The sequence below is a fragment of the Palaemon carinicauda genome, chromosome 30 (genome assembly GCF_036898095.1).
Source record: "Palaemon carinicauda isolate YSFRI2023 chromosome 30, ASM3689809v2, whole genome shotgun sequence".
Taxonomy (NCBI): domain Eukaryota; kingdom Metazoa; phylum Arthropoda; class Malacostraca; order Decapoda; family Palaemonidae; genus Palaemon; species Palaemon carinicauda.
Genome location: NC_090754.1, coordinates 66696998 through 66711467, shown reverse-complemented (window position 1 = coordinate 66711467; position 14470 = coordinate 66696998). Strand labels below are relative to the sequence as shown.

Here is a 14470-nt window from a genome sequence, read left to right as displayed (position 1 = left end):
ATTTCATTTTGTGTATATATTATGCTTGTATCTTTGCTCTCCCCTCGCACTAAAAAGAACCTGAATAAACATGTATCTTTTTCTTGCTGTTAATTGTTAACCGGTGTGGTATCAGTTGAACAGGAAATTTCCTGTTGTATTGAACCTGAAATATTGTATGTGTTTTTCTCACTGTTAACTATTAACCGGTACGGTGTCGGTTGAACGAGAAATTTCCTGTTGCATTAAATTTTTGTATATAAAGGCGAGTGTCTGTAATAAAGTTACTCAGTTGCTTTCATCCTGCCTTTGAGTCACAACCTTCTCTCGGCTCGTCACATTGGTGACCCTGGAGCGACTCGCTCCTTCCGCCTTCCCCCCCTTCTCCCCCTTCCCCCCATGCCTCTCGCCGTTACTATGACGCCCTCAAAACATACCTTCTGCAGCAGTACTCGCCGTCGCCAGCGGCCCGTATAGCAAAGCTGTTTCAGCTCTCTCAACAACCGTTGGGGGACCAAAGGGCTTCGCTCACCCTCAGGGAAATGACCAGTATCACTTGCCTGCAACCTGCCGCACACGGCTCTCCTCGTGAGGTGAACCTACTTCGTGCCCATTGGATACTCCGTTTACCCGAACTTGTACGCGTTGCCATACCCGATGTCGATAATTTACTCATAAAGGACTTGATGACCAAAGCCGACGCCCTTATGGACAGCCACTTCATGACCTTCGAAACCTCCATCAACGCCTCCACTCCTGACGAAGAGGACACCTATTCAACTTCAACTGAAGCTGACATGAATGCCGTAGGACACACACGCCTATGAATGCCGTAGGACACACACGCCTATGAATGCCGTAACACACACGCCTATGAATGCCATAGGACACACACGCCTATGAATGCCGTAGGACACACACGCCTATGAATGCCGTAGGACACGCCTATGGATGCTGTAGGACACACACGCCTATGGATGCTGTAGGACACACACGCCTATGAATGCCATAGGACACACACGCCTATGAACGCCTATCCCGTGATGAGCCAGAGCGGCAACAAAGCCACCCATCATCCACCACTCGCTCGCGCCCCAACCAACAACTTCTACAGCCACTCACTGCCGCTAATCAGCTGCAGTTTTTGCTACTACCACTCCAGATTCAGGGCGCCCTATTTAACATGTACAGTTTGTCATTTTTAGGGGGGGAGCCATGTACCAACCGTGTGTCACACGATCGTACATAGTAACGACATTTCATTTTGTGTATATATTATGCTTGTATCTTTGCTCTCCCCTCGCACTAAAAAGAACCTGAATAAACATGTATCGTTTTCTCACCGTTAATTGTTAACCGGTGTGGTATCAGTTGAACAGGAAATTTCCTGTTGCATTGAACCTGAAATATTGTACAGTATGTGTTTTTCTCACCGTTAACTGTTAACCTGTACGGTGTCGGTTGAACAAGAAATATCCTGTTGCATTGAGTTTTTGTATATAAAGGCGAGTGTCTGTAATAAAGTTACTCAGTTGCTTTCATCCTGCCTTTGAGTCAAAACCTTCTCTCGGCTCATCACAGTATCCACATCTCTTTCCACTCTTTACGGATACACATGTTTTCGTCTAATTCTGTTAGGATCAACGTCAGACTCTGTTATTTATTTTCCCATCATTTTAATTACAACATTGTTGAATCCTTGCCTGTCCATTGTGTACTTTCTTTCAGACTTTTTTTACGATATCTTCTACCTCTTGATACCTTATTTGTTCTGCTTTGCTAAATCTCACCCTGTCGCTTTCTGACAGCCACCCATCAAACAAGGTGATTTCTGCTGACAAGACCTCTTTTTCACTCTGGGGATATTCTAGCTTAAATAAAGATCTGTAGAATTCCTCATATTCTCTCTTTTTTTTTCTTTAACCTCCTCCATTATTTCTCCATCCTTTCCTATGATGGATGTACAGTTGTTGATGTTTTTTCCATCAACTTTCTTCTTGAATTGCCAGAAAGCTGTGCTGTTCGTACCTCCTTTTGCTTTGATCTCCTCTACTTCCTTGATTATTCTTAAACCTTCCTCTTTTTTTTATTTTCTTATTCTATGTATGTGTGTACAAGGCTCTCCTGTAGTTTACTTCTTCTCTTGAACTCATTGTTTTCCTTTCCAAAATAAATAATTTTTTTCTTCATGATTCTTTTAAGTTTCATTAATTTTCTTAATTCTTTGGACTTCTTGTTTTGTTCTGTTTTTCTTTTTAATACTACATTTTCTTATTATTTCTTGCACTTTTTCTTGTTATTTTGATTATTCTAACCTTATGCTTATTTCACATTTTCTTTGGCAATCTTTACTCGTTCTTTTTTATCTTTGTAGACTTTCAAATGGTTCCAAACTATTTTGTATCTGACTTTTCTTTCTTTCTTATTTAAGATCAACCAATTCATTCCTAGTAGGATGGCACAGTGATCAGAACACACAATCTCTTTTGATATCCTTTAGGAGTGTAGGGGGTTATCACTTTCTCCTCGTCTATTACCATGCTACTAATACATTCTTCGTCTACTTCCGTAATTAAAAGCATAATCGATCACTGATTTCTCTCTCTCTCTCTCTCTCTCTCTCTCTCTCTCTCTCTCTCTCTCTCTCTCTCTCTCTCTCTCTCTCTCTCTCTCTCTCTCTCTCTCTCTCTCGTTACTATTTGCAAATATTATATTGGACTCCTTTGCCATGTTTATTAACATTTTGCTCGATTTTGAAATCTCATTACTATTGTTTGTTTTCCCTTTACATTTGAAGTCTCCCAGTAGCCTACTACTTTTTCTTCTCTGCTATTTGCTATCATTTAATCCTCTTTTATGGGCTTATAGTACACATTTTCTAATTAGCTTGTTTTTGTTTTATTTTCTTGTGGAGCACAAATTACTCCTATTCGAACTTTAGTTTTCCCATTATCAATTTCCTCCCACTGAGAGTCATGACTGTGGTTTTCACTTTTTATTTCCAATGTTACCTTTTCCAATTCATTCTTTACTGCAATCATCACTCCTCCGCCATTTGATTTTCTGCTATTAGTAAGAACTTTATAACCAGCTATATTCAGATTTTCTCCCTCATTCAAGTGGGTCTCAGTAATGCAAATAACAATTTGTTTTACTATTTCTATTATTTCCTCTAGCGAGTTCACTTTGATTTTATACTCCTTATGTTAAAGCTTTATAAAATTTTGTTTTTTTTTCTTCTCAACTTTTTTTTTTTTTTTTTTTTTTTTTTTTTTTTTACTGGGAATAGCCTAATCTTACTACTTGACCACCCTGATGTATGAGATAAGCCATTCCAATCCAAGGAGTGTTGGGGATTCCCACTGCGCTTTCTGCCCAAAGTTAAGTTGCGTTGACTCGAGTTGTGAGGTTTTATGTTCCTTATATCGTGAATTATTCTCCTAATTTCTTCCATTCTTAAAATCATAAAACTTTATGATTTTCAATACTTTTTCTTCAACTTGAACCGTCGTATTTCTCTCTCTCTCTCTCTCTCTCTCTCTCTCTCTCTCTCTCTCTCTCTCTCTCTCTCTCTCTCTCTCTACATCTGTAATGCTCCTTGTTTCCTCCATATCCTGATCTGGGTTCTTTATTTCTTATGTTATTGTGTCTGAATAAGTAAGTTTGGACTCATTTACAGACACAAAACACATAATCCCTATATACGTTCTATCCACATTTAACATAAGGCCCATTACTCTTATTGTCCATTTTGTCGTTTTTCCAGTGTCAATATTTACTATCCTTTCCTAACTTACACTTGTCTTTGTAATATTTGCACTGAATTTGTTTCCTAAACCCGTTTCTCTGGAGATTATATTGATCTTCCTAGTCGCGTTTGTTGAGGAAGTTGCATGATCGACCTTTTTTCATAACCCACTTCTAAAGAACAAGCATATTTTGGGAGCTCATTCTGTCCGTTCTCTTTTTCTTTCTAAATCGTTTCACTGTTGCTTTGTTCATTATTTATTACTGTTACTGTATTCTTGCCCGCTATTGTCTCTCTTCTTTTACACTAGTTGACCTTTCATCTATCAAATCCACTGCTATGCCTTCTGTCACCAATTCTTTGTTGAGAACCCTCATATCCTCGATAAGCGGCTCTTCTAGGAGGAGGACACTCCAAAATCAAACCATTGTTCTCTAGTCTTGGGTAGTGCTATAGCCTCTGTACCATGGCCTTCCACTGTCTTGGGTTAGAGTTCTCTTGCTTGAGGGTACACTCAGGCACACTGTTGTATCTAGTTTCTCTTTCTCTTGTTTTGTTGAAGTTTTTATTGTTTATATAGGAAATGTTTATTTAAATGTTGTTACTATTCTTAAAATATTTTATTTTTCCTTGTTTCCTTTCCTCACTGAGCTATTTTCCCTGTTGGGGCCCCTGGGCTTATAGCATCCTGCTTTTCCAACTAGGGTTGTAGCTTAGCATTTAATAATAATAATAATAATGGACCACTGATTCCCTATCTTCCGTTTTTTTGCTCTGCAAGTTTACGTAAGCTCAATTTTAGAGTTTCAGGCACTCATCTTTAAGCTTTAGTATTTCCCCTTCACATGAACTGATTTTTTTAGTAACTTTCTTCGAACATCATAGACATGTTAATGTGGATTTCCATTTCTGGTGCTGACGTTCCAATTGGCGTCGCTTCTTGTCTCTGTTCGTTTTTTTTCACTCCAATTTCCCTTGGTGCCGTTCTCTTTGTAATTTTGTCAAAATCGTTTCATCGGCGTTTTTTTCCAAATTATACTGAATGAATTATTTCATTTTCAACGCATTATCATACAATATGTAAATAAAGATATGTATTTTTGCAGTCCTACAGTAGTAGTTGGACTACCTTTTTTACCTGCGTTTCAGTTTGTTAGTGAAGCTTTTGTTCAATGAATTGGTAGAGAACGTACTCATTCGTCCCATGACTCTGAGAATGAGATCTTGATCATCCTGTTTAATTGTATTCTGTTGTGTTGACTGGCGTGGATTTTGTGTTTAACATTTTCTTCTGTTATAAAGGCCCCGTCGACCTTTCTTCTCATAGTTAAGGTAGTGAAAATGCACATTGTTTTATTTTGCTTAGGCAATATCTATCTTGTTTACACTAAAGATGCGGTGTTATGTCTTGGATTATGTTTTGACCATGTTTTCCTTGGATGGGGTTTTTGGTCGTCGCTTGTGACATTATTAGGCTATTACTTATCCTTTTAATTTTATTTAATATACAGTTAGCAGCTTGTTTAAGTTTAGTGGCTGATCGGGTGGTGGTGAAGCCCTCTTATCCAAATAAGGTCACAGCGCCTAGGGTTAGGCTATAATTTCTCTAGGTTAGGTGGAAGGTTCTGTCGATAAGGAACCAGCACCTTAGAATAGGTTTGGGGTGTATGAATCCCTTATTTTCAATCCTATCCCCATTATGTATTGAATAAAAAGAATAGTGTGTGTTCTGAAAACCCTAGCGGATTGAAACTACGGTTTCGACTGTGCAGTTTAGAAATCTATGTAGATCAATGAGTCCCTTCACAGATCTCCGTGTGAAAGAATATCTGGACGGTACTGATTTGCTAAACGCCTGCACTTCTAATCCGGGTTTAGAATTGCAAAGGGTAGGTGCTCCTTTTCTGCTGCAATTTTTCAGCGATTAATATGAATTATCTCATTAAAACTATAATTATTTTTATTATTCTCATTATTAAAATCATGATCAGTATTATTGTTTTAGTATTATCATTATTCTTATATACTACTTATTATACAGTACTGTATACAGAGACCAGTCTCTTCTTTACGTCCTCCATCTCGAGCTAAACCCGACTGACCGTGTGTTCTGTGCTGATGCAGAGATAAACCACACAGAAAACCGCTCGTTTGAAGGCATGCTTTTTGATATGCGGAAATATTCCGCACAGATGGAATCCGCTTGTGTAGTGGCCTGTACCGTTAAGATTAAGTATTTTTTAAAAATCGTCAAAATTACCCCAAAGTTTTATATGTTAGCAGAGCTCATTCCTTGGACTATTATTTAGCTCCTGTAGTTCCTGGAATTTGTTGTACTGTAGATGTTTATTTGATCAACAACGGTGGACCGCTGGGCTTATCGGCGGAACCCGGTAATATGAAACAACCCAATAAGACCCCCCGCGGCAATTGCCAGGTGGGATTTTTTAATCCAGTCTGTAGTCAATAACTCAAAATTCAAGTTGGGTGATAGGAGCATCAATCATGGTGCGTCGTTGATCATTCTTAGTGGCACAGACGTGAAGATTACAATATGTACACCTGAGAGCGACCTAGTCTGTCATTTTTCCATTCATTAGATGGCATGAAAAACCTTAAATAAATTCTTATGATTTTACTCTTTACTCATCAAAAGGAGCTTACTTCATTTTTATTTAAGAAAGGATTACTTGCTTGCTTTTCTGGCTTATGTACAAAGTGTTCTATTGGTAAAATGTGATATACTTGTGATGGGAGATCAACTCACAATGGCAAGTACATGTTCTTTTGGTGCTGTACAAACCATTCATGCTGAGTAAAGATTGCTATAAAACTTGGAAGTTTTTACGAACGATCTAAACTTACGTGTAATAGATTGTCTTGCATGTAAATTTCCTCAGAACGTGATCACCACCCCATGATTTCCCCATCTAATACACCATGTGTTCCGATACCAAGTCCTGATTAGTCCTGTCTGCCAGAAAATGAGGAAATTGTCTCTTTGAAAGAAGACATGATACAAACAGTCTTTTCCAGCTTCCAACTAAAGAGACTTTGAATTATCAAAGTACTGTACAGTTATATTTGTTTGTTATTATATTAAATCAAGTGATTTAGATAATTAAAATGTCAAAGTACCCGCCCAATGAGCTGTTGTGCACAGCACATCCATATGCCGCTTGCCCGAACCTAAGAGTACTGAGATAATATTTAATTGCAAGTGAAGCGAGCCTCGACATAGCAAAAACCAGTTGACCTAAGGTATTATTTAGATAATTAAAATAACTCTTAATATGCTTTCCCATGCAGCTTACGCTCATAGTGAAATATGTACAGCTTGCTAGAACAGAGGAGCATTGAAATATTGTTCAAATTGTGAGCAAAGCAAACCTTAAAAGAGCAAAAATCAGTTGAACCCAGTGATTTTTTTATATAATTAAAATGATACCAATGTTAGGTGCATAGCGCAATATCTACTGCTTGCCAGGGTGGAGGAGCAGTGAGATAATGTTGAATTGTGAGACATGGGAGAGAAAAATTCAGGGATTGATTAAATAGTGTTAATTTGGCAGAGCAATATACTTGTAAATATGCTTGATTAGGTGAAGGGATTCGCGGAGCAACTGCCATGGTTACAAACTACATAGAAAATAAGAAGGAAAATAACTTTTCTATGAGTATAGAAGGTCTGGTCCTTCAATATACAAAAGCTCCTGTTCTTATTTCACACGTCCTGTAATCTCCTTTTCCTTCCTCTTAGTATTTTTGTTTTCTCTTCCTACCTCCTATAGCCTACACACTGAAACTGCTTTTCCCATGGCCCTGTTATAGAATTTTAAAAACTACATCCAATCCTTCCCCATTTCTTGAACATTAGCCAACAGTTCTTCTATCATCTTATATACTCTAATCACTTTGTCTTGATTTACATGAACAGCCATATTTTCACTCCAGCGTATTCCTACCTGCCAGCCATTCATCTTCTCACCTTTATATTCAGAAACTTGCTCTTCCTTATTCTCTACTAGTATTGTATATAATCTAGAAAACTTCTTCAGTTTATCATATTTTTCATATAAAATCTTTATTATTGCTTTAATCCCAAAAGTACAAACAGTCATTGTATTAGGATATTTCCAATGCATTTATTGTACAAACTTATTTAGTCAACATACGAAAGAGTTTTGTTTAACATTATTGTAATACTGCAACACAAATTGGCCGAATGAGCCAAAAGCTATTTCTTTCCACAGAACCTTATGGTATGAGGAAACAGTCTCATACATGAAAACATTTGATATTACTTCCAATTAATATTTCTTCTAGAAATAAACCATTTTATAGTGTTGGGTATACTGTATTCATTTTTGCTTACTTTTCCAGTTCAGTACCTTCGCCAGCAACTTGGGTCCTCAAGAAGAGATAAAGTACACTGTTTTGCGCCGTGGATCAGTAAGTAGTATTTGCCAAATCTTAGATTTGTTCCGTAACCGAAATACAAACCACGCTATTTACAAAGGGTTTACTTTTAGCGCAGCTGAAATGACGAGCCAATAGTTTTTAACGAGGGTTAATTACCCCCGCGCTAGTTAGCGGGGGGTGGGGAAGGGTAGCTTGCTACCCCTCCCCCCTCCACACACCGGTGACTTGCTTCACTTCACTTTTGGCTCGGCGGTGATCAGACGTGTCTGTTCATCGCCTTCGCTGACAGCCTTTAATTTTCTTCTTTTTCTTTACAGCTTGTGTGATTGGTTGGAAGTTGACCTTCAGTTATTTTCTTTTATTTAATATGCGGACATGCCCAGGAGTTGCCGGCCGTCCTTGTGGGACTTTCATGTCGGACGTGAGTACGGATCCTCACTCCCTCTGCCCTCAATGTCGGGGCCGACGGTGCGACCAGGATAACATGTGCCGTGAGTGTAGGGAGTGGTCTGCCTCCCAGTGGGAGAGGTTTGGCCGTCGGCGTAAGAAGAAGTCCAAGAGAGACCGTTCTCCTCCGGGGTTAGCCTTGAAGGAGGAAGGTTCTCGGGACTCTTCTTCCGCCGCCCAAACCTCCTCCGAAGCTCCCCCTCGTCCGCCTCCTAAGGAGAGTCGTCCGAGTGGGAGCGCAGGCCCTTGTTCTGTTTCCCTACCTTCGGTGGGGGGAGAGGGCGTCGCCTCCCATAGCGAGGCGGTTCCCCCTCCTCCTCCGGGGGAGGTTATTGATAATAATACTTTATCCAGTGATGATCTGTTGCAGATTTGGTCGTCCCTGGGGCTTAAGGGCTTGCCCTCCAGGGTCGCTCTTATTGACCTTGTCTCGTTGGGGGCCGCTGTTAAACAGTCGCCGGTGGTAGCGGAGGTAGACCCTCTGTCTATTGTCGACGTCGTGGTGACAGAGGCCTCCGACGTGGCTGGGCCTTCCGACGCAGGTGCTGTTGCTGGTGATGGTGCTCTAGGCTCTCCTCCTCCTTCCGTGCATCCTTCGAAGGGGGAAGTGAGTCCTTCGGTCTCGACTGCTGCCCAGCTTCCTTCTGAGGGAAGTGTTTTGAAGGAGACTCCCCTTCGGAGGACCGATGGTCCCGACGATCTCCCCCGAGGCCGCCTCCGCCGTAAGGCTCACCGCCCTCTACACCACAAGGGCCTCCCTTCCCCTTACAGGGGGACTAAGAGGCGCCTTTTTGGGTCTTCGTCCTCCGGGGGGGACTCTCCTCGTCAGCCTCAACCGACTACTCCGCCCTCCTTGAACCTCTCTGCGGACCGCTCTCCATCTCCTGCCGGATCTTCGCCTTCTGGAGAACTCGTCACCCGACGGGCAACGGTCCCTTCGGGGCTAAGGGATTCTTCCCTGACGCGAGCAGGGCCAGTGCACAAGCGCTCTCCTGCTCGCCAGCGATCTCCTGCTCGTCGACGATCTCCTGCTCGCCAGCGATCTCCTGCTCGTCGACGATCTCCTGCTCGCCAAGACTCTCCTGCTCGCCGACGCTCACCTGCTCGTCGGCTCTCTCCTGAGGTTCGCCCCCCTCGCCAGCGCTCTCCTGCTCGTCAGCTCTCTTCCGAGCGTCAGCGCTCATTTGAGGACCATCGCCCTGCGGTCTCTGACCACCCTTTAGTTCCTGCTGAACTCCCTGCTCACCATCGTGTGTCAGAAACACATGTTCGCCAACGCGCCAGCGATCTTCCCGTTCCTGCTCGTGAACCTATCCTCTCACAGGACACGCGTCGACCTTCTGCTCGCCAGCGATCACCAGCTCGCCAGCGATCACCAGCTCGCCAGCGATCACCAGCTCGCCAGCGATCACCAGCTCGCCAGCGATCACCAGCTCGCCAGCGATCACCAGTTCGCCAGCGATCACCTTCACATGCTGCCCGCCATCGCACGAACCTGCATGATCGCCCGCTTACGCATGCTGCTCCTCATCGCAATACCCTGAACGATCGCCCTCCTGCGGATGCTGATCACCATCGCACAACCCTGCACGATCGCCCGCTTACGCATGCTGCTCGCCATCGCACAACCCTGCACGATCGCCCGCTTTCGCATGCTGCTCCTCATCGCAATACCCTGAACGATCGCCCTCCTGCGGATGCTGATCACCATCGCACCCTTTCACGCGATCATTCACCTGCGCATGCTGCTCGCCATCGCACAACCCTGCACGATCGCCCGCTTACGCATGCTGCTCCTCATCGCACAACCCTGAACGATCGCCTTCCTGCGGATGCTGATCACCATCGCACCCTTTCACGCGATCATTCACCTACGCATGCTGCTCGCCATCGCACAACCCTGAACGATCGCCCGCTTACGCATGCTGCTCCTCATCGCTCAACCCTGAACGACCGCCCTCTTGCGCGCAATCATTCACCTTCACATGCCGCTCGCCATCGCTTACCATCACGTGATCATTATCGCCAGCGATCTTCTTCACCTACGCGGCAGCACGATCCCTCGCCGTCGCGCCATCGCTTGCGTTCGTCGCCTCGGACACGTGTTCCTTTACCTGCCCACCCTCACGCCCACTCGCCTGCGCGCCCGCGTGATCGCTCGCCTGCGCGCCCGCGCGATCGCTCGCCTGCGCGCCCGCGCGACCGCTCGCCTGTACGCCCGCGCGATCACCCGCGCAACCATTCGCCTTTGCGCGACCGTTCACCCTCGCGCGACCATAGTTCGCGGCGAATTCCACAGCCGGTGGTAGCAGCAGGGACGCGTGCTCCTAGACGGCACTCGGGATCACCTCCATCCAAGCACAGGTTGGTATTGCAGGACGAGGACAGGTCATTACAGCATTCTTCCCCACCTTCTTTTCAGGCAGGTACCGTCGTGTCCACTCCAAAGGATCGCCCGATCCCTTTCACCTTAGCGAGGATTTCGGACTCTGTGTCCTTTGAGCAGCAGACTTGGTTTGGTCCGCTGGCACGGGCGTTAGTGAGGGTTATGAAACCAGCACTCGCCGGCCAGGGTAACAAACCAGCGGCTGTCTCTCCTTCGCTGAAGAGAAAGAGAGGAGTGGACTTCGTGGTGACTTCCCCCAGGGCGAAGTTGGTTCCCAAGAGGTCGGTCTCGAGGGTCCCCTCTCCTGCACGAGTACTCTCTCCTTCTCCCGTGGACGAGGCCTTTCCGTCCTCAGGTGAGTCCAGTGGACCGGTAGTCTTCCCCCCGGCACCAGGGGGGGAGACTTCGCTTCAGGCAGGAGAATTGTCTCGTGAGGAAGGGGCCCCTCGAACCTCGTTGTTGGGATCCTGTATCCCTCCTAGGAGGGAGCCCAAGGATTCCAAGACCATCCCTAAATCCTCTGCAAGGATTCGACAGGAACCCATGACTACCCAGGGGAATGTCCACGTATCACCCCAGGAAGAGATTCCTGGGGCAGGAGACTTAGCTGCCAGCCCACAGGGAGGAGAACAGCAAGAGTCCGAACATGCCTTCTGGCAGGTCCTAAGCCTGATAAGGCAACTTAACAGTCTTACGGATCCAGTCATCCCCCCCCGTGAAGGCAAAGACACAATTCTGGATGAAGTGTTCGACGTTCGGAAGGCCCCTAAGACCAGTGCAGCTCTGCCCTGGTCTCGGGGGCTGAAGAGTGCCAGAGCTAGGGCCAATGCTCAGCTCGCACTTCTTGCCTCCTCCAGTCGTTCCACTGCCGGGAACAAACTCATCCCTCCTCCTCGCCTTCAGCAGAGGAGGTATTTCGAGATCCTGGGTGAGCACAACCTCGCTCTTCCGCTCCATCACTCTGTGGAGGAGCTGGCGAAGGGAGTTCCCTTGGAGAAACTCTCTGCCCGGCAGGTGTCGTTCTCGGCGGCAGAGATCCTTAACCACGAGAAGGTCGCTAAGTGTGCCATGCAGGCCACTTCGTGGCTGGACTTCTGGTTAGGATCTCTGGGCATCCTATTGCGATCTGAGGACTTGTCCAAGGAGACCAATAGGAAGGCCCTAGAGACCTTCTTGCTCTCGGGCACCCGCTCCATCGAGTTCTTGGCGCACCAGGTTACCACCCTGTGGGCCAACTCGGTGTTGAAGCGTCGCGATGCTGTGTCCGAGAGATTCCATCCGAAGGTCCCCGCCGTAGATGTGTGTAGGCTCCGACATGCCTCCCTCCTGGGGGAGAGCCTGTTTGAGCCTCAAGACTTGGAGCGAACGGCTGAGAGGTGGAGGAAATCCAGCACGGACTCCCTCCTCCACAGGGCCCTTACAACTCGGCCCTATAAGCCTCCAGCCCCGCCACAACAGCAGCAACAGCCTCGTAAGGCTCCAAAACAGGCACCGGCAGCTAAGAAAGTGGTGTCTAAGCCCCAGCCCTTTCCAGCCAAGGTCAAGAGGGGTGGTAAGTCCTCCAGGGGAGGCAAGACTTCTAGGGGTGGCGGCCGCGGCCGCAAGCCCTAGGGGTGGCAGTCCCCCTGCGTGTCCACCTGTGGGGGGATGCCTTCAGCGTTGCGTCCGCAGGTGGCAACATCTCGGGGCCGATGCTTGGACGATCTCGGTGATCGGCCAAGGTTATCGCGTCCCGTTCACGTCATCTCAACCTCCCCTGACAGCGAATCCAGTGTCGTTGAGCTCCTATGCCATGGGATCGGCAAAGGGGCTGGCCCTTCAGGCCGAAGTCAAGACCATGTTCGAGAAGGGTGCTCTCCAGGAGGTCGTGGACGGCTCTCCAGGCTTCTTCAGTCGACTCTTTCTTGTAAAGAAGGCTACTGGAGACTGGAGACCCGTCATCGATCTCTCGGCTCTGAACAGGTTTGTCAAACAAACCCGGTTCAGCATGGAGACAGCAGACACAGTCAGACTTATGGTGAGACCACAAGACTTCATGTGTACACTGGATCTAAAGGATGCGTACTTCCAGATCCCAATCCATCCGTCTTCCAGGAAGTACCTGAGATTCTGCCTAGACAACAAGATCTACCAGTTCAAGGTGCTGTGTTTCGGTCTCTCCACAGCTCCTCAGGTGTTCACCAGAGTGTTCACCCTGATTTCGACTTGGGCGCACAGGAACGGCATTCGTCTCCTTCGTTACCTAGACGATTGGCTGATCCTAGCAGACTCGGAGTCGACCCTTCTTCGACACCGAGACAGGCTTCTAGATCTTTGCCAGGATCTGGGGATCGTGGTAAACCTCGAGAAGTCCTCTCTGCAGCCGTCCCAGCGACTGGTTTATCTAGGCATGCTAATAGACACCAATCTCCACAAAGCCTTTCCATCAGACGACCGGATAGCAAGGCTGAGGAGGGTGGCGGAACCTTTCCTCAGGCGAAAAGAACTCCCCGCCCAATCGTGGTTGCGTCTCTTGGGCCACCTATCCTCCCTGGCCCGTCTGGTTCCAAACAGCCGCCTCAGGATGAGATCCCTTCAATGGCGGCTCAAGTCCCGGTGGAATCAAGGATCCGATTCCCCGGACACTCTGATCCCAATGGGGTCTCTGGAACAGACGGACTTGCGGTGGTGGCTGGCCGACGAGAACCTGCGAAAGGGAGTGAGTCTTCTCGTCCTTCCCCCGGAATTGACTCTGTTTTCGGACGCGTCAAAAGAAGGGTGGGGGGCGCACGTTCTGAACCAGAGGGCCTCAGGCCTTTGGTCAGAATCAGAAAAGTGCCTACACATCAACCTGCTAGAATTGAAGGCCGTCTTTCTGGCCCTTCAACAGTTCCAACGGTTCCTGGCGGGTCACTCCGTGGTGGTGATGAGCGACAACACCACGGTAGTGGCTTATATCAACAAGCAGGGAGGCACTTTTTCGCAACAGCTATCCCATCTTGCAGTAGAGACTCTGAGGTGGACCGAAACCCACTCGATAACACTATCAGCTCGCTTCATTCCTGGCAAGAGGAATGTGCTCGCCGACAGTCTGAGCAGGGCTTCGCAGATAGTGAGTACCGAGTGGTCTTTGGATCCTCAGATAGCCAACAAAGTCCTGACTTTGTGGGGTTCCCCGACGGTGGACTTGTTCGCGACAGCCTTGAACTTCAAGCTGCCCCTGTACTGCTCACCAGTCCCGGACCCCAAGGCACTCTGGCAAGATGCTTTCCAGCAACGGTGGGACAACATCGACGTGTACGCCTTCCCACCATTCTGTCTGATGAGAAGGGTGCTCAACAGGACCAGACTATCGGTCAACTGTTCCATGACTCTAGTAGCTCCGCTATGGCATCACGCGGAATGGTTTCCGGACCTTCTGCAACTCCTGACGGAACTCCCAAGGGAGCTTCCTCCACGACACGAGCTTCTCAGACAACCCCACTCCGGTGTCCCTCACAGGGCCGTAG

The 14470-nt window shown here is 46.6% G+C and overlaps 1 protein-coding gene across 2 annotated transcripts in view; it reads left to right on the top strand.

Moving 5' to 3' along the window:
* LOC137623241 (heme-binding protein 2-like) overlaps positions 1 to 14470 on the top strand; it is an 80197-nt gene that overhangs the window by 17516 nt on the left and 48211 nt on the right. Inside the window, exons 1-2 of one of the 2 annotated variants that reach the window (XM_068353981.1) lie at positions 5506 to 5616; positions 8111 to 8179. In XM_068353981.1, the coding sequence (XP_068210082.1) occupies positions 5521 to 5616; positions 8111 to 8179 (165 nt within the window). In that variant the 5' untranslated portion in view covers positions 5506 to 5520. Of the gene's footprint in view, positions 1 to 5505; positions 5617 to 8110; positions 8180 to 14470 lie in introns of those variants that run through there. The other variant, XM_068353982.1, reaches the window with a different exon arrangement.